The following is a 26,204-nucleotide window of genomic DNA, read 5'->3' on the forward strand; positions in this document are numbered from 1 at the left end:
TGGAGGGAGCTGTCCTCCTAACCTTACCAAGCGTTTGCTGTACAACAGTGCTGTGCTGCTCCCACTGGAAACTGCCCATTTGGAAAAGTTCATGACGTGTTCCAGCTGTTTGGAGAGTCCTGCCACTTCCTGTTGTTGCTGCAGAAGTTTCATCCTATGCTCTTTCGCCAGAGTCTGCAAGTGAAAGGCAGTCAAAAGGTTTAATTTACAGTTAAAAGGCACAGCTTTCATACTGGTAACTTACAATGATCAAGTGGTTTCACTTAGCTCCTCTAAAAAGGCCTCCTGCCCCCTGATGCAGCTATCAGACAGGAAAGTCAGTACACATTTATTCAAGATATCAGGACTTCCTGTGCTAATGAAATTTTTTAACATATATTTACATATATTTATATATATATGTTTTAACATATATTTTTATATATGTATATTTTTAACATATATTTATATAGATGTATGTGTGTGCCTCTCTACATACACACACACTTTTTCAATTGGAGATTATATTTTTCCAGCTACCCATTCTAGATAATTCTCTCCTGTGATTTGCTACCGAATTACTGAATTTATGAAAAATTCTGATAAAACACTTTTCATGCAGGATGTGCAGAATTATGAATTGCAGAAGCTTAGAGAAAGAAACTAGTCACCCCTCAAAAACCAAACTTTCCTCCACCAAAACCCCACCTGCTCAAATAGCTGTCCTTGCATGAGACATCTCTCCACTTTGGAATCATGATAGGACATGCACAGGGGACTAATGCTAGAAATTTACTTCAATGTGAATACACAGAAAAAAACATTAAGACTGAAATTTTTCATTCTTAAGAGAGAAATTAAATTACCTCCAACTGATGCAGCAGAGCTTTTCCCTTTTTGTTTATTTCTACCATCAGTGTAAATATGGCAACTTTAATATCCTGTTCCACCTGCTTTTGATTCTGATTCACTTCAAGAATTCTGTAAGTAGACAGTATAGAAAATGTTATTTAGCTCATAAACCCATCCTCTAAACACTATTAAAAAGAAAATCTGTTGCTTAGATTAGTGCTTAATGCACCAATTAATACATTAATCATCAGATACTTATAGTCAGGAAAATCACTGGGAGAAATAGAGCAAGTAAGAGTGAACAATGATAAAATTAATTAAATGGTGGCAAACTCTAATGTTGTAACGTTGGCATGTGTCAATGATAAAAATTAAATGCTCGTTGTAATTGAAATTGTCGATTTTCAGAGTTCCAGCACTTTTCTGGAATGGTCCATGCCAATCAAAACTGCTTAAGTCTAATTCCCATCTAAGGTCGAATGGCACTAATTTAGCCATTTCAACAACAGTGCTCAAACTCGTAACATCAAGGCCTCATGTTGTACTGTGCAAACCTCTACTGCAAAGAGGGAAAAGTTCAAAACACTCTTGGCATTCCTGACTGTGCTGAACCTCCCTGGGTACTGCTGCCCCTGAACTCTGCTGAAGGAGCAGCCACAAAGGCTCGCTGCAGATTGCATTTTACAGATTTATTTTTCTCCTAGGTTTATAGTACTACATAAATCTTCAAATACATGTCACAAACATTATGAAAACATGAGTCATAACCTCTCACTTTCTAAGAGGGTTCTACACTAAGAAAATTCATCTGCTGATGGTAGGGAAGCATTTAAGACTGTCTTCTACAGTCTTTATTGCATAAGTTGTTTTGTTGCACCCAAGCAACTGCTGCCCATTAAGTCCACAGGCTGAGCAGAAGAATTACCTAACACAACCAAGCATTACAGAACAGGCAGCAGTCACTACAGTGAACTTTAGAACTCTTTCTGAAAAAATAAAACCAGAGAGGTACAAAATACACCAATTTAAACATTTCAAGAAGCTACAGTGTATGTAAAGTCACCTTCTGTCAGTTTTACCCTCATAATCTGATACAAACCTGTTTTGGATCTGTTTCCCTGTATATTTTATGTACTTAGTCTTCTCCATCAATTTGGTGATTAGTGTCTCAATGATAACTTTCTGGTTCTGAAAAGCTTCTTCGATAAACTGGTACCTGTAGTAAAAAACAGAGAGGATTTACACATGTAAAAGGTGTGACATACTTGCTAAAAAGCGGAGTGACTTACAAAATAATACTTCTTTAATTAAGAAAGGTGCTGCTCAAATCTGAAATGTAACTGTCGTCGTGGAAGCATATGTCAGTAAATGCTCATATATTTCATTTATAGTATATTTCATTTTATAGTCTATTTTCTGTCATACTGGGGGAAGAATTTATGATTTTCATAAATACAAAAGGATATTAGGTGACCACAGCCTAATTTTAGCAAAAGAAAAGCTCATGTTTTGAGGTACATCACTCTGAATGTGAAAATGCATGTAAGCTATTACTTCATGCAAGACAAAGATGCAGAAATAGAAGAGATTGCTGACTTGGTAGAAGTTGGAAGAAATCAAGGAACTGAAATCTTTAACAATCTGAGGAAAAAAAGAAGTGGCACATTATAAAAGGGCTATAAATCCTAAGAAAAGAAAAATAAAAGAGGAAGATTGCAACTCTGCAAAAGCAATGTTTAACCTGTTCCAAGGAGCAACAGTGGCTAACACTTCTTCATCTGGTCAGCCAACTAAGCTCTTTGGGTGGTTGCATCAGGTATAGCAAGCATATTAATATTTAACCAGAGTACATCTGTCCCAAAACACTACTGTCTGTGTTAACCAGCACGACTTTTGCCTTGTACTTGGAAGTTGTATATAATTCTGCTTTTCAGCTTCAGTGACCAGTAAGAGATGACGAAAAGAACAGCAACACAAGGATCTGAGCTTTATAGTGTTGTCCAAGTACAGTATTAGCCAAACTGTAGGTTAACTCTTCTTTTGAAGGGGCTTTTCACAGACAAAGTCCCCATTTGCTCCACTCTGAAACTGTTTGGTAATGCTGTTATATAATCTTGTTGAAGGACAAACGGAGAAGTTACACGTAAGTGTACAGTTGCATAACACAGCCCCTGTGTTTTCTAAGGACTCTCTGAAGAGCTGCATAGCAACAAATTCTAACCAAACAGCTTGACTGCAAAAAAGGTCTTGTGCTTAAGTCACCAGATTAACAACTGGAAGAATTAGGTTTTATTCTAAGTATAACACACATTCATCAGTCACATTCTTTAGGATACAATCTCTGGTTTTTGTGAGTTTCATGTCTGAGCAGAAAATTTTAGTTTGCACTTTTTCCCCCTGTGTTCCATACAGCTGGAACTACAATCTACTTCAGGCTACCTTCCTGTAAGTGAGATGGATGAGACATACACTCTGCTTTGATACCTGTGCTCTTTGTGCTCCAGTAACTGACAGTCTCGGCAGGTCAGCTTGTCACAGGTTTCACAATACAACTTCAGCTGCTCCTTTTTATGGTAAGGGCAGAACACTGGTCGCTGACTGGTCACACCAACTGCCTCTGTTGGATAAAGGAAGATGTTAGTACAGTCTACTGAACTTGTTCAAGATTTGCATTTTCCTGTTTTTCCTTAGATGTGCAAGTGTGTATCAGGTCACTCACGAGACTGTAACAGCCAAAAGCTCAAACTGCAGTGTCTCACTCTTGTTGCAAGCATGAAGCTAGCACCCTCTCTAATGGAAAATGTCTACAACCTATTTTAACATAATCTCCTATGGCCTCACAAAACTATTTACAAAAGGAGTAGGCACTACTGTTGAGCCTGCAAAAGACATTGCACAATCAGCAAGCTCCTTTCTTACATGCAGATGAGGAGGTGGTTGACTTAATTTGTGCTCTGTTTCTTTCTCAGCTGACTTGGTGGAAAGGGATATCAAGAGGATATCGAGACACAGACATTCAAAGTGTAGAACATACAGAATGTAATAACCAGGAGATACGAACTTCCTTTCAGGACCCCGTTCTTAATGGGTGAGAGGTCTCACTTCAGTTCTACTGCAGAAATATCAAAGGGTGCAGGAAACACCACCAGAACACAGAAATGAAATCTGTTTCTTTAAACAATTTGACTGACAAAGCCTGATTTCCTAAGAGTTAGGTTGGACACTGAGTTCATAAGGATTATACAACCTGTAATGAAAACTGCCCATCCTTCACTGCAGATCGATAAGGCCTCTTTTTCATATCAGTTAATTTACTTATTTTCCAGAAATCTGGAAGAATTGATTTTCAGATCTATGTCCTTCCATCAAAATTCTTTCCAACTCACCAACAAACTGCCTCCCAAAGAGCCTGAGTGCACTGAGATTATTCCTGCCTCCAAGCCTAGAGTCCATCAGCCACTTCTACTCACTTTTGTCCTCTCTTGAAAGTACACTCAGTAATCACTTTTGATTAACCATGTGTGAAAGAGTGATACAGAATACAGTGCATTATCTTCAAAGTACCACAGTGGAAGATACCCTTTGAGCAATGGATTACCACACAATATTAGATAGGGTGGAATCAAATACCTTCTAATACATATACTTAAAATAACATGTAACAATTACTAAAAATCAAATAAAATATATATCTTTACAAGAAAAATCATGCAAGTCCAATGGATGTATGAGAACTAGCAGAATGTTTGTCAGCATCCTATAATGTTTATTATTCTCCTACAATGACATTGAAAGACAAGATGCAGTGGGGAAAAAACTGAAACAAAAGAGGTTCTCAATGAATAGAAATAAAACCTTTTGTACCACAGAGCAGTTAAGATTTCTCAGAGTACTGTACACCACATTCACCACTGTTGGTTCCCAAGGCCCAAATGGATAAAGCCCTGAGCAACTGGAACTCAGAACTGAATGCTTGAAGCAGCAGGCTGGACTATATGATCTGCTGAGGTGCCTGAATTATCCTAGATCCTACTGAGGAAAAATGCCCCAATTCATAATATACTGCCCTTGCATTTCTAAGGCAAAACATTTCAAGCTCAAAAGATACTTAGCTAAAACATGAATTTTGTCTGGCTTTTTCTCAGAATGCTGGAAAAATATAATCTATTACTGCTCCTTTTCCTGCTGTATACAACAATAAAGCTCATACTAAAACTCATGTTTAATTTGTTAGACCTCTAGTGAAACTAGAGGAGCCAAATACCTAAATAAGTATTTTCTGCAGCTGATCTCAAATGTAGAAAATAATTTGCAAGCAATCCATGTGAAAGATAAAATCCATGTGTATTTTTTGTTTTAAAACACGTTAAATTAAATTAAAAAAAAAAAAAAAAAAAAGGAAAACCTGTACTGCTATTCAGCTTATCTGAGACAAAAAACTGACAGAAAACCAGCTTTCAATTTATCACTTTTTAAAAAAAGTGGGTTGGTCCAATATAATTTTCCAATGCAGACACAAATTCTTTGTGAAATTATAAATATGTTACCTGGAGATACTTCTTCTTTCTGCCTCACAGTATGATCCTTTGTGAATTTAACCCTCTGGTGAGCTCTGATACAGGTCTTGCACAACCACTCCACACATTCCACACAAAACCCATGAGCTTCTGCATTGTCTTCACAGCTTGTGCAGACCTGACAAGAGGAAGAGAAGGTAGCTGTTAAAAGAAGTTTGGAATATACACACAGGTTATTTTTCATACATCATCAGTGCACTTTCATCGTTTTCTGAAAACAGTGAAAGGAGAGCGAAAAACTGCCTGAGGTACAGGAGCATTATAAATAACAGCAGAGAAGTAATTGAATGTGACTTTTCAAAGAAACAGGTCATTTTGCCAGTGTTACCCTAAAATCTTTGCCTGGCATGATAAGAGTCAGACTGCTACTTTCTGCCATTCCCTGCACACTTCAAGGCCACACAATGTTTAGTGTATACAAGGTGCTGTTGTGAAATATTTACTAATGACAGAACACAAGCAGCACTACTCTGATTTTAGAAGCCTCCCTCAGTTCACACAGCAGCTTTAATTTTAATTTCCGGTCACCTGCTTGGTTTCAGGAAGCACACACTGTACTGAACAGCAAGGTTCCTCTCAAGAACCTTGGCATCACCTCTTGAACACAGTATTCCAGTTAAGTTTGACAAAAAAAGCTACCCCAGAACAGATTTGCAACCAATGCACAAGAATTTTCAAACTGTGGCCTGTTAACCCCTGGGGCTATTTGGACTATACCAAACAGGCCTACCAAAAAAAAAAAAAAAAAAAAAAAAAAAAAAGAAACAAATGTGTCAGTAGACCAAGACCTCTCTGCACAGAGTAAATACATACACAAGAAAAAACTGCTACAGTACCACAGTCTGAACAACAGGTTGAAAACTCTGAATGATGGACACTATTTCACATGTTCATACTATTATTTCATTTTCACCCCTACTTTTACCTCTGCCTCTGTAGTCCTACCTTCAGTGGGGTTTTGGTAGTAAAAAACAGTGAACGTGCTTTTGGAGATCCTTGTTTGGGTAACCAGCACCCATTGCTGGCAATGTTTAGCACTGCTGCAAACCAAAGCCTCAAGTTGTGTGAAGATTGCTACAGCCTACAGATCACAGTAACAGATTTCTGCTCACAGGAGCAATAAGGAGAAAATGTTAGGTCTTAGTTTTGTTTTCAGTTTGATTAAAAAAACTCAACCAAATGAGTTCTGCACCCACACAAGGTAAATGTAGATTAAGTAAAGAGGAAGGAAATATTTATATCTTATGCAGATAAAAAATATATACATAGAACTATGCTCCAGTTTCCCCTTCAGGAAAGAGAGGAAAATTAGCACAAAACTTGCCTTAGGCCAGATAGCAAGTTACTGACAGAACTGGAATTTGAACATGAGTTCCAGATTCCCAGTGCTGTGCTTATTCTTCTGGATCATGTTAACCTCTCAAAGCAAGTATCTTCTGAGAAATGAAGTTACAACACAAGGGCTGTTGACCCCTCTTGTTGTTACTTGGAGTTTGAAGCAATTTCTTTTCATTAAAGGTGACCTGCAAAGGAGAAAAATTGGGCTTGTGCCCCTTTTTCTGTTTCTTTACAAAAATGAGACCTGTTTTTTCTTTTTCTTCCCCTTCTTCTCTTAAAAATAATTTTTTTTTTCCTATCCAGACCAGTAGACTAGGGAGAAATACCAGAACGTCATAAAAAAAGCTTAGAAAATGGAAATCAAGCAATCATTTCCATTAGCAAAGGAAGTGAATTGAAATCAGGAAATTGAAAATTTTTCCTTTCTGTCCTGTGGGACAGAGTGGGGGTTTTCCTTCATAGCTGGCACAGAGCTGTGGTGTCAGATATAGTATGAAAATAATGATAGCAACAAGCAGAACATCAGCGTGTTAAACAGTGCTTATACAAACTCAAGGACGTTTCAGCTCCCCATGCTCTCTGCTAGTCAGGACATGCACAAGGAGGGAGTGTGGCCAGGACAGCTGACCTGAACTTCCCACAGGGATATTCCACACCACAGAATATCATGCTCAGCATATAAACTGTGGGGAATTGAGTGGGAGGCACCAATCTCTTTTCAGGGACAGGTTGAGCATCAGTCAGTGGGTGGCGAGCAAATTTATTTGGCATCACCTGTTTGTCTTGGGCTTTATTCCTCCCTCCCTCCCTCTCTCTCATTACTACTAATATTACAATTATTTAATACTACTTTATTTCCTTTATTAAACTGTTCTTAGCTCAACCTACATTTTTACCTTTTCCCCCCTGATTCTCCTACCCATCCCATTGGAGGTGGAGTGGGGAGGGGGAGAGTAAACTGAAAGGGGGAAGTAAAAAAGGCTGTATGGTGCTGGGGTTAGAGAGTAACACTTGTTATTAACCCTTAAATTCAATGACATTTTGAAAAACAAAACTAATTTAAACGTCTTAATTCTTAAAAATTCTTAATTCTTGGGGAAAAAATCCTCTCCGTCCTTTCTCTTTAGCCAGTTGTCTCCTCCTTTTTGTGCCAGTGCAACCCTCTGCAAGACTGTGATGCAAACCAGGACTGATTACACCATTGTAGCCCAAGGCTCAGTTACATCAGCAATGCCGACTGGAGAGTGAATTGAATAGGCAGGACAAGAAAGTTTTCACATCAGTCTTGTTGCCACAGAGGTGTGATTGTGCTATGCCTCCAAATACATTTTTAGAAGTCAGAGTGGAGAGTAACATACTGGATGTTTGGTTTTCTAGTATAAAACAAAACAGCAGTAAAAACAAAACAAGCAGAGAAAAAGAACAAAAAAAGTATTTCAGTCATTCTCTAAGTCAAAGAAGCAAAACAAAGACAAAAAAAAAAAAAAGGGCAGGAACCAAATTAAAAGCAAAACCAACCAACCAAACTCCCCACAACAACCTTTCCAGATCACCTTTAGCAAACTCAGGCAGATGAACATGCCAGGGCATTTAGGTAAGTTCAAAGACTTTTTGAAGTTATTAATTCTCCCTAGATTCCAAGAGTTTCATCTATTTTCTGTTTTAAATATGATTTAGTTGGTTTTTTTCCAACCACTTTGACCTGTATGTGGAATGAGATGAAAACTGTGATTCAACAACCAATAATCAGATGCTGCCAGATGAACCAAAACTCCTCCTTTGTAGTATAAAAATATATATCCCACTTTTATACTCTTCAAATCCACCAAGTGGACATGAGACAGATTTCCTAAAGCTTTTCATAGACATCATAACTCAAGCTGCCAAAACAGCAATTCCTTCTAGGTAGCATCAGATTTGTTCCTATCCTTTTCTTGTTTGAAATATACATTTTCAAGTATAGGTTGGATTTTGCTAGAATTCCAAGTTATTAGAGTAAGCCATTCAGCTAAAGCACATAGAAGTATAATTACAGCAAATATTTTTAACACACTTACAAAACCTAAAACTCATTTCATTCTTATTTTTATGACTCACACAAGCAGTGTTTCAATAATTTCAAAGAAAACTCTCCCTAGTTAACCTATAAGCCTTTTTTCTGGTCAGACAGACATTTATTTTTAATTGTGTTTTCCTTGTAATTACATTTAATTCAGTTACGAGTTCTAGTATTTATAACCCCGGGAAGCGTTCATTCAGGCTTCAGTCAAATTTAATGAAAGCAGAAATTACTCAGCATGTTGCAGGTAAGTACTGTTTTTAGTAAATACAAAATCTTTTATGGCAGAAAAAACACATTTACTTGCAAGAGTTGAGGTAATAGACCTGTCTTCTCAACTACTGTAGTGAGTAACCACTCTTCCAAATAATACACTTTGAGTATTAAAAAGATTAAATAATCAAGCAGAGGTTTCAAAGGAAGAAAACAAAGTAGTCTAGACAAATTGTTGGTGAACTCCAAACTTCACGGATGTAAATCAGATGCAATGCTTTCCCCCACTGGATCCAAACCTCACTGATGCTAATTGTTATGTAACTATCTCTCAGCACATCCAAAATCACCAAAGACAGTGACTATGTGTAATTCTAAATATGAACCATGTACTGACAGCTCAAAATGCACAAAATCTGATCAACATACCCTTCTTACCTCACCATCCCATCAATATCCACATCTATTCAGAGCATACAAGATCATATTGTGACTCTTCCTGAGTCTATCACTGCTAGCTTTCAAAGATGTTTTGGTCACAGGTACAGCTTTTATGAGCTGTTTAAGCATAATAGTTCTTTTTTGGAAAAACACACAGTGGTTCCTCTGGCACCATACAAACTTAAAGAAACTTAATGTTCTAAATTCTCCTCATTAATCACCTCATTATGGCTGTCAGACTTGCTTTCCTAATATCTGGTCTAGTATCAGATTTAAGCTGCTACCTTGTTTTGTTACTACATTCCCAACATCTCACATAAAACCCAGCTGTTCTTCATTCCTAATACAGTATATTAAACTCTCAGGTCAGTAACTGGTAAACAGAAAGTTATTCTTACCATCAAAAATAAATTTACACTTTCTATTTTGAACAGAGAAACTATGAGAATTACAACCTCGACTAAAATGCACTAGAGGCTCAGTATGCTGCACCAACACCCGTGTTATCACTAAGGTCTTCTCTCTTGCATCAATCTTACATTCCTCATTTTTATTTTCACTTTGCATATGCCATTTTCTTCTGTTAAAGTCACTAAACTTCCCTTACTTGTCTACTCTTCAGTCTTGTTCAAATCTAGCACTTGCTTCAGCTACATCTCTTAGGTCTGAAGCTCCTTTCTGCTCACTTACGAATGAAGTATAATTTTTATTTTCAAACTCCTCTTTAGAGGCTAAAAATTTTGCCAAGTCTTTCAATAAATCTCAATGCAAGAAAAAAATTTATAAAGCATCTGCTCTTTCAAAATGTCCTAGCTGTCCACAACCTACAAGTACTTTCAGGAAGATCTCAACTGCATTTCTTGTGAGTTTCTTTTCTCTTGCAAAGTTTCCAACACTAATAGCCAGCACAAAACCTTTAATGCTACCCAGGAAAGCTCTTGTGGAACATATACTAGAGAGTTCCATACTTTCTTCATGCTCCTGAAATTTTCAGGAGTAGTTGCTAGAAAGCACAACTATGCCAGTAGTGTACTGAGCTGCCCAAATCAGGCTCAGGTAAGATAAACATGATTGTAGATAGATGGATAGCACTTTTGTGGGTTCCAGTTATTTTTCTCGTCCCACAATGCCAGGCTCCATGATATGCCATTCACTCCTGCAGTTTTAGTTTACTTTAGCATTAGTACCATTTTGAATCTGAAACATTCAAACATTTCATTTGTAAGAGGTCTTTTGCAGTCTCTCTTGGATTGAAATAAAGCAGTCCTTCCTGAAAACACACATATAAAGCTAATCATAGATACAGACCAGTGGTTCCAAGCAACAATATTATTTGCACAAAACCCATGCCCTGCTTCCCATTCTAATTTCTTAAGTGTTCAAATAAAGCTGCAGAACTATTGAAGACAAATTAACTATCTCAGTAGAAAAACCCAATAAAATAGCTGCAGTTTTGGATACAATTTGGATGACCTCTGATGCAATATTTCCAAGTGTCTGTATCTTTTCTACTTTAATTTCTCTGATCTGTTGCCTATGCTAATGGCAATTTTTTTTCTTTTCTCTTTGCTCCTTCAAAGGCAAAACAAGACAGGCTGATCAGAAGGCTGTATCATCCTTAAACCTCATAATATTCCCCCCTGGACAGTACAGTAATCAGTTTAACTATTATTGATTTAACTTTGCTGTTCCACAACAGAGAAGTTTACAGAACAGTTTAGCTTTTTTCTTATGTCAAGGTACAAAGGAATGTACAAAAAGCTGCATTATCATACCAGAATAAATCTATCCAAACGAAGACAACTGCACGTTGTTATGAATGAAGTCCCATAAACAACAAAATTAAATTTTAGCAGCAATTTTTAATTGACATGAATACAAGCATATACAAAGTAAATTTGGCAGTGGTTAATTAAGACTGATTAAGGTTCTGATAAGGCATAAGCAAAACCCATCAGGGTACAGAGAGGGACCATCTCCCTCCTCACATACCAAACACTGTCATCCAAACTACACTTCTATACTGTTATGATAAAACATATTCATTAATACCTCCCATAAATCTCCTCCTATTTTCAATTCTTGATATCTACATCACTATACTGCACAGCACATGCTTTGATAGCATAGGGTTAACATGTTTCTGAACTCATGGGAATTGTATACAATAGATTCAGGGGGGTGGAAAGAGAGCTTGGGCCTGGCAGGCCCTGGGAAAGGGAGCCAGGCCTGGGTAGGCCCTGGGAAGGAATGCTGGGTTTGTCTTTACTGGATCATGTGAAGCTGCACCTGAATAATCATTATATGATAAATGATATGATTGTTAAATGTGATGACTGTTTGGTAATTGAATATGGTTATTGTTTAATCATAACAAGAATTATCAGAAACTGTGCTGGGGGACCTGATGAAAATTACAAGAATTCATGCTTGGCTAAGATCAATGTATACAACAGAACAATATAGGTTTAATAATTAATATGTAGTTATATAACAAAAAGGGTATAAAAACGTGTCCATCTCGAATCCATGTTGGAGTCAGATCTGGGTCTGCACCCCTGATTCCCAGAGCTCTTCAATAAAAGCACCTGCATATAATCAGGTGCTTATGATTATGATTATCTGTGATTATGTGTTTCTGAACGCTAACAGCTTCACTTGTTGTTGGGGGTCTTCTGTCTGCCTTTGGTGGTCTTTGGGATGAAGGCTCCCCCTCTTCCTCACTGTCCTTTGAATAACCTTACAGGCTGCACATGCGCACTAAGCATTGTGTTATGTAAGTAAGCATTACGTTCCAAAAATAAGCCTTATATTTCATAGATAAAATCACAACTTGGATTCCACACCTGGAATTGTCCCAACTTTGTCCATCCCAAGGCCGATTCTGTTTTGGGATTTTGCTTATCTCAAAACTACATCCTGTATCTTGTTTTTAACATGTAACATCTGCAAAGGGGCCCATCCGTTTTGTGACACTAATCACATATACTTTTGCTTTGTGACTTTATAACAAATATTTTCTAAAATATTGATATAGTTACAACTTAGTTAGCATGAATCATATCCATTTATCACAACATCATTCATTTCCAAGAGTTAAGGTACAGACTCACTTAGCAGGCATCTAACAAAACACTGAGCTCCATTTTTTTAAAAAAAAGCCAACAGAAAAGCACATGAATGTCCTATTCTGCTAGTTCAACAAAGTCTGCTGGTCTGCCTTCAACTGCTACAGAAAGTGTGCTGAGTTCAGCCAAGGACCTTAGCTGAAGAACAGAGTCCCTTTCAAAGTGCAAACCTGCTGGTTTGTCTCAGGGAGAGGGAGAAACAAATATGGAATGGAAGAATAAGATCGAAGTCTAGAAGGGATCTTAAGAAAACACAAATGCTTTCAAGAACCTCCCTGACATCTGCTCACACCACTCAATGGAATTCCCCACTAAACTTTCATAGGAAGCAAAAATATTGTGAGGGGAAAGGCGGTGATCAGAGACTTTAAAAAAAAATGGTTACTACTCCCAAGGAAAAAAAAATCCATTTCTATCACCACTGCCCAAAGCAGTATCTTCGAGGACTTGTTATGTAACTAAGCAGAGGCTACGGGACAGCCCCACCCTTGCAAGAAAAAAAACCAAACCAAACATTCACAACTGCTTCTGCATAACATTTGTTATCTTGCTTCTCTTCCTAATTTTAAAGTCAGTACAAAAGCTGTGATGAAATTTTCAAAGGGACTACTCATTTTGTCAATCTTACTGGTAGAGTATTGAGAAAATGTGTAAATCTCACAACCATCTGCAAAACTTAGATATTATCCTGCAATTCCCAAGGGTCAAACAAAAAAACAAACCAACATTTCCCCTTGCCAAATCCAAAAAAAACCAAGTTCAAACAGTCCTACATTGCAAGAACACACTTCGTACTTCCAGCAACTCACAACTCAATTTCAGTTTCCAGTAAGGTCTACCATTTTGCAGAAATCCAATTTCAAAATTCCTTAAAATCTGAACAGTTTAATGGCTTGCAAGACACAAGTCCTCCTCCTCAGAGATGATGACACCACTTATGCCTCCAACAGTCAGTGAGTTGGTATCACAAACCTGACTGGGTCCTGTCATCTGTTCCTGGGAGATGTGGCCGTTCACACACAAGCAAGCACAAATTCCAACTAAGCCTTGAAACAAGCAGAACGCACAATAAAGGACCTCCAAGACACTGCCCCTGAAGCAAACAGCTCAAGAGACAACGATACAGTCCCCCCTTAAACAGGAAATTGAAAAAGAGGAATTTTCAAAGTAAAAGGAGACCAGCATCCAAATATTAGGGCATGAGTTTAAATGCAAACCACACTGATACAGCAACCTTACTGTAGTGTTCTTGTGAAGAATGCAGCAACAAAGAGGCTGAATTCTTTACAGTAAGTTCCTAGGGTTTAATAAAAAGTTCATGAGTAAAGAGATGCATGAGATACTCCCTTACAAGCTAAAACTGAAGACATGCAATATTTTGCTAACAGAGATTGTTCAGTTGTGATCCTACACAGATTTGACTATTCATTTGGCATTGCTTCCACACTAGTCAGTATTTGCCTCCTGAAAAAAACATGGGGGGGAAAAACCCCCCCAATATTACTAATCTTCCAGATAAGCAACTTGTATGAGATGGCTATTACTTGACTACAAAAGGAAGGAGAGGCAGTCTACATAAGGAAAACAAACAAGAAACCCCTACAATATACTGTCCTCCCCAATTAGCATTTTGAGCCTCTTCCTTGGCAACAGGATTGCTATTTAATGCCATGTTTTGTCAGTAATATGATAAAGTCCATTTAGGTCTCCTGGTGTAGTGTTATTCAAGTCTCTGCTTCTAGGAGTGCTTCAAGTACCCTGTCCAAAGTACAGAAATTCCCACTCCAATGCCTATTCCTTACTTTTATCTTCTGCTATTAAGATGCAAGTTTATATCAACAATTAAAAACAGTTTAGGGTAAGATAACCACCTTCTTCACATGTATTTTCATATATTTTAACTGATTTTCTAAAGTAGCTACCCCATGTGATGCCTAAGTACTTGAAGTTCTGTCAGCATATGAAGAGCAAAAAGGCCACACAGCAAGAAGCCAAGGATATGCACACACATCCAAAAGGTGTTAACTTGATTACATGTTAATGCACTTACCTGATTTGATTTCTCTACTGTGCTACTGGGGACCTCTGTGGTATCCTTCACAAAAAAGTTATCTATGATGTGTCTCTCTGCACATTCCTGACCACAAATTGGACAGCGGATAACTCCGACTGGGGGGAAAAAAAAATATCTGATTATGCTTGCACAAACTAAGATATATTAAACAACTTCAAAGACAATTTGCAAGGATTTATTTTTTGAAAGGATGTTTTAATACTTTCCTGTCAATAAGGTGTAAGCAAGAAAAAGGAAATTCTCATTTATCATTGAAGAAACGTTTACCTGTTCTTCCCTGATGACATATTCTACTAGCCAAGGTCAAACAATTTCTTGTTTCAATGCCATAAGGAATTTGCTTTAATGTTATAGAAAAATAATTCTTTTACTATAAAGGGAATATATTCCCATTGACGATTTGTTGTTATAGAATGGATTAAACACTTATTAGTGTGGAATATTAATAAGCGACCCTGAGTGGTATAACATACACACACATACACGCCCGCAGTGTGACGTGACTGACCTTCACCCATGTCATATGAGAACACAAATGCAGTACATTCAAAATTAATGAGGTGAGTCGTAGAGAGAAAGAATGGACCTGTATTAATATCGTGACTACCTTCACATTAAGCAAGGGAAGGCAAGAATTTAGGAACAAATAAGCAAGGCTGTCTTCCCTCCTCTGCAAGACACGATGGGGTAGAATTCTAAGACAGAAACATACTTAGGCTCCAGGTTGAAGAAAGTTGAAAACCAGTACTACAAAGGGTTAAACGATTAGTCCTCTCAAGAGAATGGAAAGGACAAAGTAAAGTTCAAAACTTGGGGTTGAGCTGTGAGTAGACTAGGTTGAAATGGAAAATACCTATACAAACATTTTTGAGCAGACACCTTTTCTAGCTGCAGAAAAGAATGTCTTATTAGCACTGAGGCTTGTTTTTAACATCCAACAAAAATCTCTAAAATGCTAGGCACTGACATCTTGAAGAAAATTACCATAGTCATTACAACCAAAAAAGGAAGCAACTGAAGCTAAGTTAGGCTGAAATAATCACTTAGGACATGGAAGTCACATGCAAAAAGCATACAGAAGAGTCATGCAAGTCCATACTGCCACAGATTCTAGACCTTCAGCTCCCATTTGAGAGAAGACATAGATTTAGGGCCTCAAAAAAGACCTGTTTAACTCAATGAATTCAACACCAGTAAATAACTCAACACTTGCATGTTTAACTTTACCCAGTGTGGGCTTAAATCTGTTCCTGTTTCAGGTATTTTTACAATAAAATTAAGAAGTACAGAAATTATTAAATATTTCATTTTCTGCAGAAGAACTTAATTCCTTACTCAAAGTGCTTCATACAAGATTAAGTTAACCATTCATAAGCTTCTTCCAACAGATGCTAAAGATTTAACTGGCAAATCAGTACAAAGCAGTGCTCTAATAAAAAAGTCCACCCATTTCACTAAAGCAATTCTTCATTCTGGAAAATCAGCAAGCCGTTTTTCACTTATTATCAAGGCATTTCACTTTCATCTGAACAGCTATGATGTTAAGCCCGATTTTACTCTAAGTGCCATTTTAAATACACATTTGTGCAGCTTCCTTTGATATACAAATTCCATTTTTTTGGCTACAACTTTAGTAACATTTTTTGTACCATCATCTGCAAGGATAATTGAGAAATTCAGTTCTGATAAGTCAAGTAGCTAGCAGAACTGCAAGTACTGAATTGCTCCTGTAATTAAGCAAATCGATTTACCACAGTCAAGAGTGAACATATCTCCTAATACTCAAGCTACACATTTTCCAAAAAAAGACTATTTTTTACATTTTTCAACAGCACCAGTTACAAACCACCCTCTCCTGTTCCCTCACTGCTCATTCTTGACCCTGATGAAGCACGATGCTCTCGGTTGACACCAAAATCAGCTAGGGAGGAAACTTTCTAATACAATTTGAAGTATTAAAAAGAAGACATTTTTATTGCAGCATGCTGGACACACAGAGGCTATTTCCTCTAATCTGATGTGTTGTGAAACCTTACAAAAAGGGTATTTATTCCATCATGATCATAAATATTGATTATGGTGTACTTCCTGGCTAATACACACACATCACTTTTCCTAGAAGTAATTTGCATGCATCCACCTCTTAGTAGGAGTCCTTTTATGGACATGTTCCTACTGTGTCCTCAGAAGGTGTCTCTGGTGATTGTGAAGGTGTCTCTGGAGAGCCCCCAGTGTTACACACGACCTTTCCTTGCATTCCTCTTAAGGCATGCACTGTTGCCTCTTGTTACATAACTACCACAAAACCATTGTATTCCTCATTATCTGTTTATCCACTGGCTCCAGCTACATGGAGCATACTGTGTGTCTATTTATACATTCTCTTATCTATTTCTTTAAAACACATTGTTCCCTAATTTGGACAAGTAAAACATCATCACATTCTGTTCCTTTTATCAAGGTTAACACAGGTGTTTGAGTTGGTCTTTGCATGTGTTTGGGAGATGGGTACAGACACAGAATGAGACTGGCAAACCAATTCAGACATGGATGTATTTTTCCTGCTCTCCCAAGCTTCACTTTCATCCCCTGTTCTGCTTCACTGACCAAATGCACTACTGACTACAGTGAAACAACATGAGAAAGCAGCACAAGGATGAGAAGAGGACAACACCACCACTGAAGATTAAACCTGGAGAGACTGAACCAGACCAGCACCATTAACTAGGGTTTGTAAGTCAGCCTGAGTTGAAAATACGGAAGACAGGGAACATGAGGCAAGAAATTAGGAAATACACTAACATAAACCAAATATTTCATGTGTCTTTTCACCAATAGAATATTGCCAACTACCTGTTCAAGAAATCACTTAAGATTTCTAGTGTGAGATAGCAAAAGGGGGAAAAAAAAAGAAAAATTTCCTACAACTCTCAAAATCTTCATGAATTTTCTTTTCTAGAATTCCTTATGCTGTCCAACTTTATGTTAGGGATATCTTCTACCACTGTGTGAGGGTAAACTTGCTTTTGGTTATAATCCTGGATTGATGACTGCTACACGAATCAGTTTTAACCCAGATTTAGTCAACCTCAGAATGGTGAATTTAAGCAAAAGACCTCAAGTATCAAGGTTTATATTAGTCAAAGTAATTCTGTAAGATTCTTGTTTCTTTCTAATGGAGCAAGCACAGGAAGGTGAAAACATTACTTAAACTGTGAAGATAGTGAGTGAGCAGATCCCACATTTTTATCTGCTCCTTTGTTCCAGGTGTAAGGAGTTAAAGAACACAGTTGCCCGTCTCAAACACTGCTGCAGCCACAGAAGGACTTTGCCATGAGATAAGCACAGAATGGAGGGACAGGACAGCGCTATCTCCAGGCCTGGCAGGGGTGAGACCTGGTAAACTCATTCTGGGTCATGCACCCAGATGAAAATTCCCACCGTGGAAATGTGTGTAAAAAAGCAATTGCTCATGTGTATCACTGGTCAAACGAAGTTCATCCCAAGTTCTGGGACAGCTGAAATCTGTGACCACCACCAACCACTGAAGCCGCCTGAAAATGCCTCCCTGGATACCTGGAACTTGGACTGTAAGATAAGGCACCACAGCAGGAACGTGAGATAAGATAAAAGGGGTGCTAGTGTCTGAGTGTTCTCACATCTAAGGGGAGGTGAACAAAGCTGGGGGAGAAGAAGATGTCACCGATAATGGACACAATGGCAGAAGGTATGGGCCACAAGGAAAGCCACCTCAGCAACCTTGATGAAGTCAGCTTGGACTTGGTAAAACCTAATTCCAGCAGGGAGAGATGAGGACCACCAACTCAAAGAGGAAGACTGAGTACAAGCACCAACTATCATGAGAAGCAAGGGAATCAATTAACCAATAGAATAGTAGAACTGTGTAGCCAATGAGCAGTAATTTGTTTCTTGGCTAATATGAATGAATAGTGAAAAGACCTGGAGATTCCCACTACCAATCCCAGAGTGAAGCGGGACTGGAAGGACACCACTGGATCTACAGGTGGCAACTATCTTCTACCTGATCTCTCTTTCTGCTTTCTTGTCCATTTCTACCTTTCTCTCTGACATTGCATGTTAAATAAAATCTGTATTATTGACTTCTGCATTATGATCTTGTTTGAACCTTAATTTGGGCAGAGGTGCATCTCAACAGCTGGATCTTAGCATCAGGAGCATTGCTTTTTCAGCTGTAAAGGGAGCTGGATCAAGTGCATGTAGCTCTTGAGCAGGAGGAGTAAAAGAGAAGACCTCCACCCTTCTTAGCAGCATTCTTACAAAAACCAAGCAGTTGTGGAATCTCACATTCAGATTTTGCTTGAACCAGGCCAGGACACCATAATGCTAACAAAAGTAGCAATGCTGGCTCCCTCATTTCCATCCCGTGACAACAGAAAGATTTGTGCTGCCATGCAGTGAGCTGGATTAAGGACTGCAATATGGATTCAATGGAGCTGTGCCAGGACAGAAAATGCTTCCCTCCACTGGCTACAGGCTCATAACATGTGCACCTCTTTCAAGGAATGCAAGGTAGGAATTTTAAGTAGGAAAAATCATGGCCCGTTCTTAGTCTTCTTCACAAGTTATGTGCTGCATTCACTAGGGCATCTCAAGCCATTCAGCAGAATGGATTTATATCTTATACAGTATTATTTCCAACTCAAAACTCAGTTTCCTGGGAGTACTTTCAAGACCACTGAAGCATCCTGAAACAATACGAGGAGGCTGCTCTGGTTTGCCCTAATTTTGACTCATTTGCTTCTTCACTGTTGCAAATAGGTTTCAGAGCCAATTTAATAAAGCCACTGGATGATCATTTGTAGAACCAAGAAGGTATTTTTGTTAGTAGATGCAAAGTGCTTTACTAAAAAAAGGAGGACTTAATAGTTCCCTTTCTTCAGATTAAATCAGTCAAAAAACCCACTAGTTTTCTGAAAGAGAGCTCTCTTTATTAAATACAGTGCTTAGAAGCAACTGGCAATTTTACCTGCAATGACAGTCATTACAGAATAAATAATTAGAGTTTCATACAGCAATCTTCCCCAGTTTTACAGATGTTTTGCTTGAAACTCCAACTATACAGATTTCAGATGAAAAAATATTAACAGCACGTTACACATGCAGTTAAAATGTCTAAAACATGGACACGCTAATTAAAACTAATAAAAGGTATGTCAGAGATTGAAGGCAGCACCAGCTTTAAGATTTTCAACATAACTACACAGAAAATTTGCGTGTTTCAACTGTGAGCTACAGATTTTTTTCTCCTCTTGCTCTTTCTATAGATACCATTAATACTTGCATGCCTTTTCATTAAAATGCATGGGTTTGAGAGTAAGCTGGTTATATTTACACAGGTCATGTTTCCCAGTTAAGAACAAACACTTAGAAAACTTAATTTGAGAGGCAGTATCATGTGCAATAACATCTGAATCAATTTTTAAAATAATTACTGCTTTCCTCTTGCTTCTCATTAAGCCACTACTGGTGCTGCAAAATTGGCAACTTCTTCAAACCAGTTTGTTCCAGAAAAAGCTGCTCCCATCTAGTTGTGACAGCCTGCTGCTGCTAGTAGAGGGGAGATAGGTTAAACCAATAAGCAGGCACATCTCAAGGGAAAACTGGCACCTACTGCCAAGATATAAACATTCCAACCAACCACCAATCTAGCAAAAAATTTATTACAATTATAATTAATTGTGAATTTAAATTATTTTAAATCCTTTAAAATGCAAATACATGAAAACCAGACAAAGACTATTAGCTGTAATCCCCCCTCTGGAAAAGTGTTACAGGCCAGTTTTTATGCTGCAGTACATTGACTTTCTTGGAAAGCACTGCAGAGCTGAATTAAAATATTTCAGCTGCTCTGTGAAATGGTTCATTGTTTTTGCTATACATGCCCAATCTTCAAATATTTTAGATAGCATATATAAGACTTCAAAAACTGTAAATTTAGCAAAGATTGACTTTCCAGCCACTTCTGAATACCTTAAGAAATTCTTGTGGCAGAGTTTACACTCACACCCAAAGCTGTCCAATGCATTTGCTTCAACAATACAATTATAAAAAGTGTCATAGTATTAACAAAAGGAAACATTGTTATTGTGGGATAGACAATATTTAAGTACAAGATGATGAACAAAAAGTCTCACTGTCTTGTAATGAACGTGCTTAAATGATGATGCAGAAGCCGCCAACAATTAAGCCAATTGTCACTGCTGACTGTGATGAGCATTTCTTTCATTAATATTAAAATACATTCTTTTCCAGTCCTGAAATTGTCAAGTATTTCCAAATGGTATGTAATGAATTCAGACATATAACGTGCAGGGATTTTTAAGCTAAGTATTTAATTGTGAAATAACGTTTTCAAAGTGGATTTAATGCTGTTTAGATTTATACTTTCCACTGAAATACCATTTCACAGATACTCTAGAATCTTGCCAACAGTGCTTAAGTCCATTGTATCCATGTGTTTCTGGGACAAGGAAATTAGTACCTTTTTCCATAACAGCAGCATGTTAACATGTTATAATTAATTAAAAAAAGAAAGATGACTGGGATAAAAAAAATTTGTTGTCAGAATCTCTGGTATGAAGATCGACCCTGCCTTAGAACACAACACAGCTAATAATCATTTCTTTGTAGCACTACATTTCGTACTCTGGTCTTCATCTTTTTGAGTTCTCATCTACCGCCAGCTGTTAGTTCAGCAGTTGCAGTACAATGCATCTATTCCCATAAATCATCTATTCCCACAAAAATAGCAGGTTAGCAGAGTATAATTTGGACAGTTAGAGCCCGTCACAACCCAAAGAACCAAGCCCTTCTCAGACACTGAAAGAGTTGGTTCTTTTTAATTCTTTGTTGAAAGGATGAAAACTGCACTCCAACATGTGACACTCCTGAGTGTTTCACTCACTACTTCTGTCTAGCCCCAGCTACCTTTATGTTCCCATCAACACTGAGCAGATGTGAAGGTACAAAAAGCCTCAAAAAATAACTTCTAAGAATCTGGATCACATAAAGGGAACCAAATTAGAACCAGCAGTGGTAACAGTAGGTAACAGGCTTTAGCCAGAGTATTTCAGGATAAACGTCATCCAAACAGGAATGATAATGCAACTCAAGGCTTTTGAGTAGCTCATGTTACTCCTCCTCTTCAAGTGCTCAGATGCATCCTTGCAACCTGTTCCTTCACAAGTCTCCTTCCATTCTCAATCACTCAGTAACTGGAAACTACCTCAGAGACTTGGCAAACTACCCTCTTGGCTCTCATTTCTCCAGCCACTAGCCTCAGGGGAGCAATTCAGGTGCCTAAACAGACATATCTAATTTGAGGGTAATATCATGCCTGGCTTCCAGCTACTATTCCAGAAAGAAACAGGGCTCCTGTGGATTGTGCAGTACATCTATCAGCCCTTTTAAAACATTACAGGCATCCCAAAAATTCAGAAATGGCAGAAGATAGTCTAGTTCAGACAGCTGAATTCCAACTTAGCTGCCCTATTATATGCTATGTGTTTTTGATATTGTGATTTTAAATTCCTGTTCAAGAACACAACTGAGGCACACAGATCTTTGCACCCTAACAAACTGCAGTAGGTAGCTCCAAAGGAAAACTTGGTATAAAACACTGAAGAGTCACTATTCAGAGCCATCAACTTGTTAACTGCAGTGTCCATGGCATCTGTCCACATTCTGCTACATGGATATTTATATTGAGGTTCTCCTCAAGGACAGAGTTCAGAAATCATCAAGAGCTCTATTACGTTTCCTTCAAACTATCTCAAAATACAGATAACAGTAATGCAAAATATAATGAAAAACTCCGTCAATTTAATCTCTAAAATATTTGTGCAGGGAATGAATGCTTAAAACTACATAGAAATAATATGTTGATTTAAAATAATAGGTTCTGCCTTTGTTTAGGTTATTTTGTTTGGTGACAAGGTGGAGGGAAAAAAGGGCTGATTATTACTAAGAAGAGATTTTTTACTAATTAATGTCTCTTCAATATATTCTTCAACTACAGTATGGTAATAGCACATTTACTATCCAACTACACTGCCCAATACTCAGAAAGAAAGAGGAGTTTATGTATTTATCAACAAATTCTGAGTATTTTTAAAGGTGCATTTTCAATCTGTACTGCAATTAAATCTGTTATATAACAAATACTTTGACCTGGCAGTATTTTAAAATTTTCTAGATTTATTTTTTTTAAAGCACGCTGTTGACAGGGACAGAGAAAGTGCGAAGTACAACAAATATTTGATGGAAGTTCCCACCCTAATGAGAGAAAACAATAAAGATAAGTCTTTCCTGCAGTTTACATCAGATAAGTCTGAGTGCTTTGCAAGACATTATTAATGGAATAAAAAAGTAAAGCTCCAAGCCATTCAATTTATTTAAGTAATATAACCCAAGACTCCCAAATCCAGTCTGTTCTGACAGAACACACATTATATTTAAAAGCTGTTCAACAATAAAGCTTGTCACAGGCAGGATTTTTGCATCTATGAAAAAGTAACTCTTAATGGTAGCACAAAACTAATACTTATTTATTATGCTGACTCCACAGAATAAAATTTTGCACCTGAAAGATGGGTAGTTTCTTCGCAGTGTTGCCAAGTTAATACCTTCAGTGGGATTCATCTAAATGTTACATGAAGTTCCCTTCATAGTCATTGCAGACATAGGTAATAGTTAGATCATGAGTGGTCTCGTTGTTAAAACAGATGTTTACATTTGGTCAGATGAATTACACCTTAAAAACATCCACTTCTTTACAGTAACTACACTAATACTCTTATCCACTTCAATTGCAAGAATTCCTCCAATATTCTAAAACCAGTCATTAAGAGAGGAGAATATCCTCCAAGCACACTGCAAGTTACAGGCATTGCACTTTTGGGTACAAATGGTCAGGAATAAAAAGCCAGCTCACTTTATATTGTTCTCTTACATGTGCCCAGTATGCCACAGCACTGTTGCAAGGGTTCAAAAAGCAAGGTGTCTGGCTTTTTCCACTGCCAACATAGCTATAAGACTACCAAGCTAGAGCAATATATGCATTGTGAGATTCACACATGGCTATGCAGCCTGCAAGAGCCAGCATTAATTAAGAAGCAGTGTTACCATCTCTTCTGACATTGCATTAGTATGAAAATTATTGAATGTAACTAATAAAACATATTCCTTCTGGGTTGAGGAGATGCACTAATTGATCAAATAAGAACAGCAGGGATTTCTAACAGCTGCCCTACAGCTTTCAGAAAACAGCAGGTTACAGAGCCAGCAGTGATACTGCTTGTGTTCCCAGGGTGTATCTCCTTCTGCTGCTGTAATCTGCAGTAGGTAACTGAACCATGAGCCAGAGCCTGTTGGCTGATGTGAATGAACATCCAGAGCCACTGAAGAAATCTAGTCTTCTAATCTTCCTCCATTTTCTCAGAACTAAAGAACTCCTTCAGGGGCGCCTTCCCCGCACAACACTCGTGGCACTAAGAATGAAGCTTAAGAAAATTCATCCTCTACCAAAACTGGTCTTCACAAGTGCCATTTATATGCCATTTTATTGAGTCCTTTAGACTCAATCTCTTTCCACCTCCTTGCACCATACTGCCTCAAAGGATTGATAATGAGGTTCTGGAAATAGTACACTTGGCATCCAATACCAGCTTGTACTTCTATTCCTTATTTTTATGGAATAATCACAAGGGTTCCACCATGGCACTGTGGTTCTCAATCCACTTGTCTGGTATGAATGACAAATGAAAAGCAGAAACAACCAGCCACAACTTTAAGCCAGAACAACAGCGATTCTGGCAAAAGTTTAAAGCCAGACATCCTGCAGCTTCGAACACCTACACTATAGTCTCAAAAACTTAGATTTAGTCAAAAAGGCAGCCAAAGAAACCATTTAAAATCTGACCTCATCTCAATGGAACTAGGAACAGGGAAAAGGAAAGAAACCCCGCACAATACATACAATCACACTTGAACACAATACAATAATGCTACTGCTAAATGGACTTTTAAAGGATGCAAGATAAGCATCTAGCCTCTTAAAGAATCCAGAGTACACTCAACTCTTGCACAAAGGGTGGAATGCAGCAAAGAGGACTGTCAGCTACATCCCTTTGGGATACTCATAAACAAAGTCATCTTCATTTTGCCAAAACAGCTTCTGGAATCATTATTTTGAAGAGAGATCTTTGGCCCTGTTGAGTGTCAATGGCTGTGATAATGATCTAGAAGACACATGAGCTACCACAGATCATAGCTTTGCTTTTAACTTGTCCAGCTGAAAGGCCATTTCTGAAAAGCAAAAGGCAACAGAGTACTGTCTCCCTGCACAATCAATCAAGATGCACACAATTTTACTAATGGTGCCAGTGCCAACAGTCTATATATCAATTACTTATTTACTGAGTGATAAAAGCAATACTTGCAAGTGATTCTTATGGTACAGACAGGAGTTATGACAATCATAAGTTAAAGAATCTTTTTTTTTTGGTTTGTTTAAAATTCACTGATAGATGTGGGAAGACCACAGGTCCTCCCACATGTTCCATTCCAGAAACTTTTGAACACTTTCACAAGACTGGACTCTGCCTTTGCATGAAGCAGAAAATAAACATTCTATTTAACAACTTGGAGTGCAATATTTGAAGAAAGAGCTGCTAGCATTTTTGGACTCTCATTCAGATAAACTGTCTGAATGCCACCTGTGTTTATCCAAGGAAAGAATTCTCTGTGTTTGTTTAGAGGTAATACTCAGCAACATTTAACACATGAGCTCTGAAACCACGTTTGAGTTTCTTGCATACAGAAGGGACTGAAGAAAAGTTTAGAACTCCTCCAAACAGAAGTTCTTTTAACAGTTGATTAAACTAAACAATGTAAGTACTCTAAGTTCAGTGATTTCTGAGATATGCTAGCCAGTGGGTTATACCCTCCCAGTCCCCTCTCCCTACTTGCAAGAGGAAGATAAAACTGAACTACTGATGGCCAAGTAGTCTGTAGTTAGTAAGCTCAACAAACAGTCCATACACTAAAACAAGTGAGAACAGTAGCTGCTAATATGTGATGAAGAGCTTCCAAACAAGACAAAAGCAAGTAAGGCACAGAACTGAGTTGAGTGCTGAAAACCAGCTGCTAAAGTAAGAAAAGGTAGGAATCTGTAAACAGACAAAAGAGATTAATATAATTCCGACATATGATACCCCGAGGGTTTCAAAGTTCCCAGACATTTAACCATTACTGAGGTCCTGCTATGGGACACTACCTATCATTATACAGCTCAACATTCATTCAACAAAGCTTGTCTGCTAAACAGAGTCTTTATCTCAGCGTCCAACTGATGAGTTGCCTCCCACTCTAATTTAGCACTTTGGGGCTGTGATACTGAAATCAGCCAGATAGAAACTATCTAAGAAGTTCTGAGTATTAGAAGGCAGGCACTCTTTACTGCAGTGCACTGGTCACTTGGAGGATCCTTATTCTAATGAAGT

At 37.9% G+C, this 26,204-nt stretch overlaps 1 protein-coding gene across 1 annotated transcript in view; it reads right to left on the reverse strand.

The window, feature by feature from the left end:
- The window catches only part of TRIM24 (tripartite motif containing 24), a 56,164-nt gene that overhangs the window by 19,120 nt on the left and 10,840 nt on the right, over window positions 1–26,204 (reverse strand). Inside the window, exons 2-7 of the mRNA XM_063395553.1 lie at window positions 14,638–14,756; window positions 5,379–5,526; window positions 3,316–3,448; window positions 1,931–2,047; window positions 846–960; window positions 28–174 (exon numbers count right to left, since the gene is read on the reverse strand). Coding sequence (XP_063251623.1) covers window positions 28–174; window positions 846–960; window positions 1,931–2,047; window positions 3,316–3,448; window positions 5,379–5,526; window positions 14,638–14,756 — 779 coding nt within the window. The remainder of the gene's footprint in view (window positions 1–27; window positions 175–845; window positions 961–1,930; window positions 2,048–3,315; window positions 3,449–5,378; window positions 5,527–14,637; window positions 14,757–26,204) is intronic.

Source organism: Prinia subflava, chromosome 4, assembly GCF_021018805.1.
Source record: "Prinia subflava isolate CZ2003 ecotype Zambia chromosome 4, Cam_Psub_1.2, whole genome shotgun sequence".
In the NCBI taxonomy this organism is placed as follows: domain Eukaryota; kingdom Metazoa; phylum Chordata; class Aves; order Passeriformes; family Cisticolidae; genus Prinia; species Prinia subflava.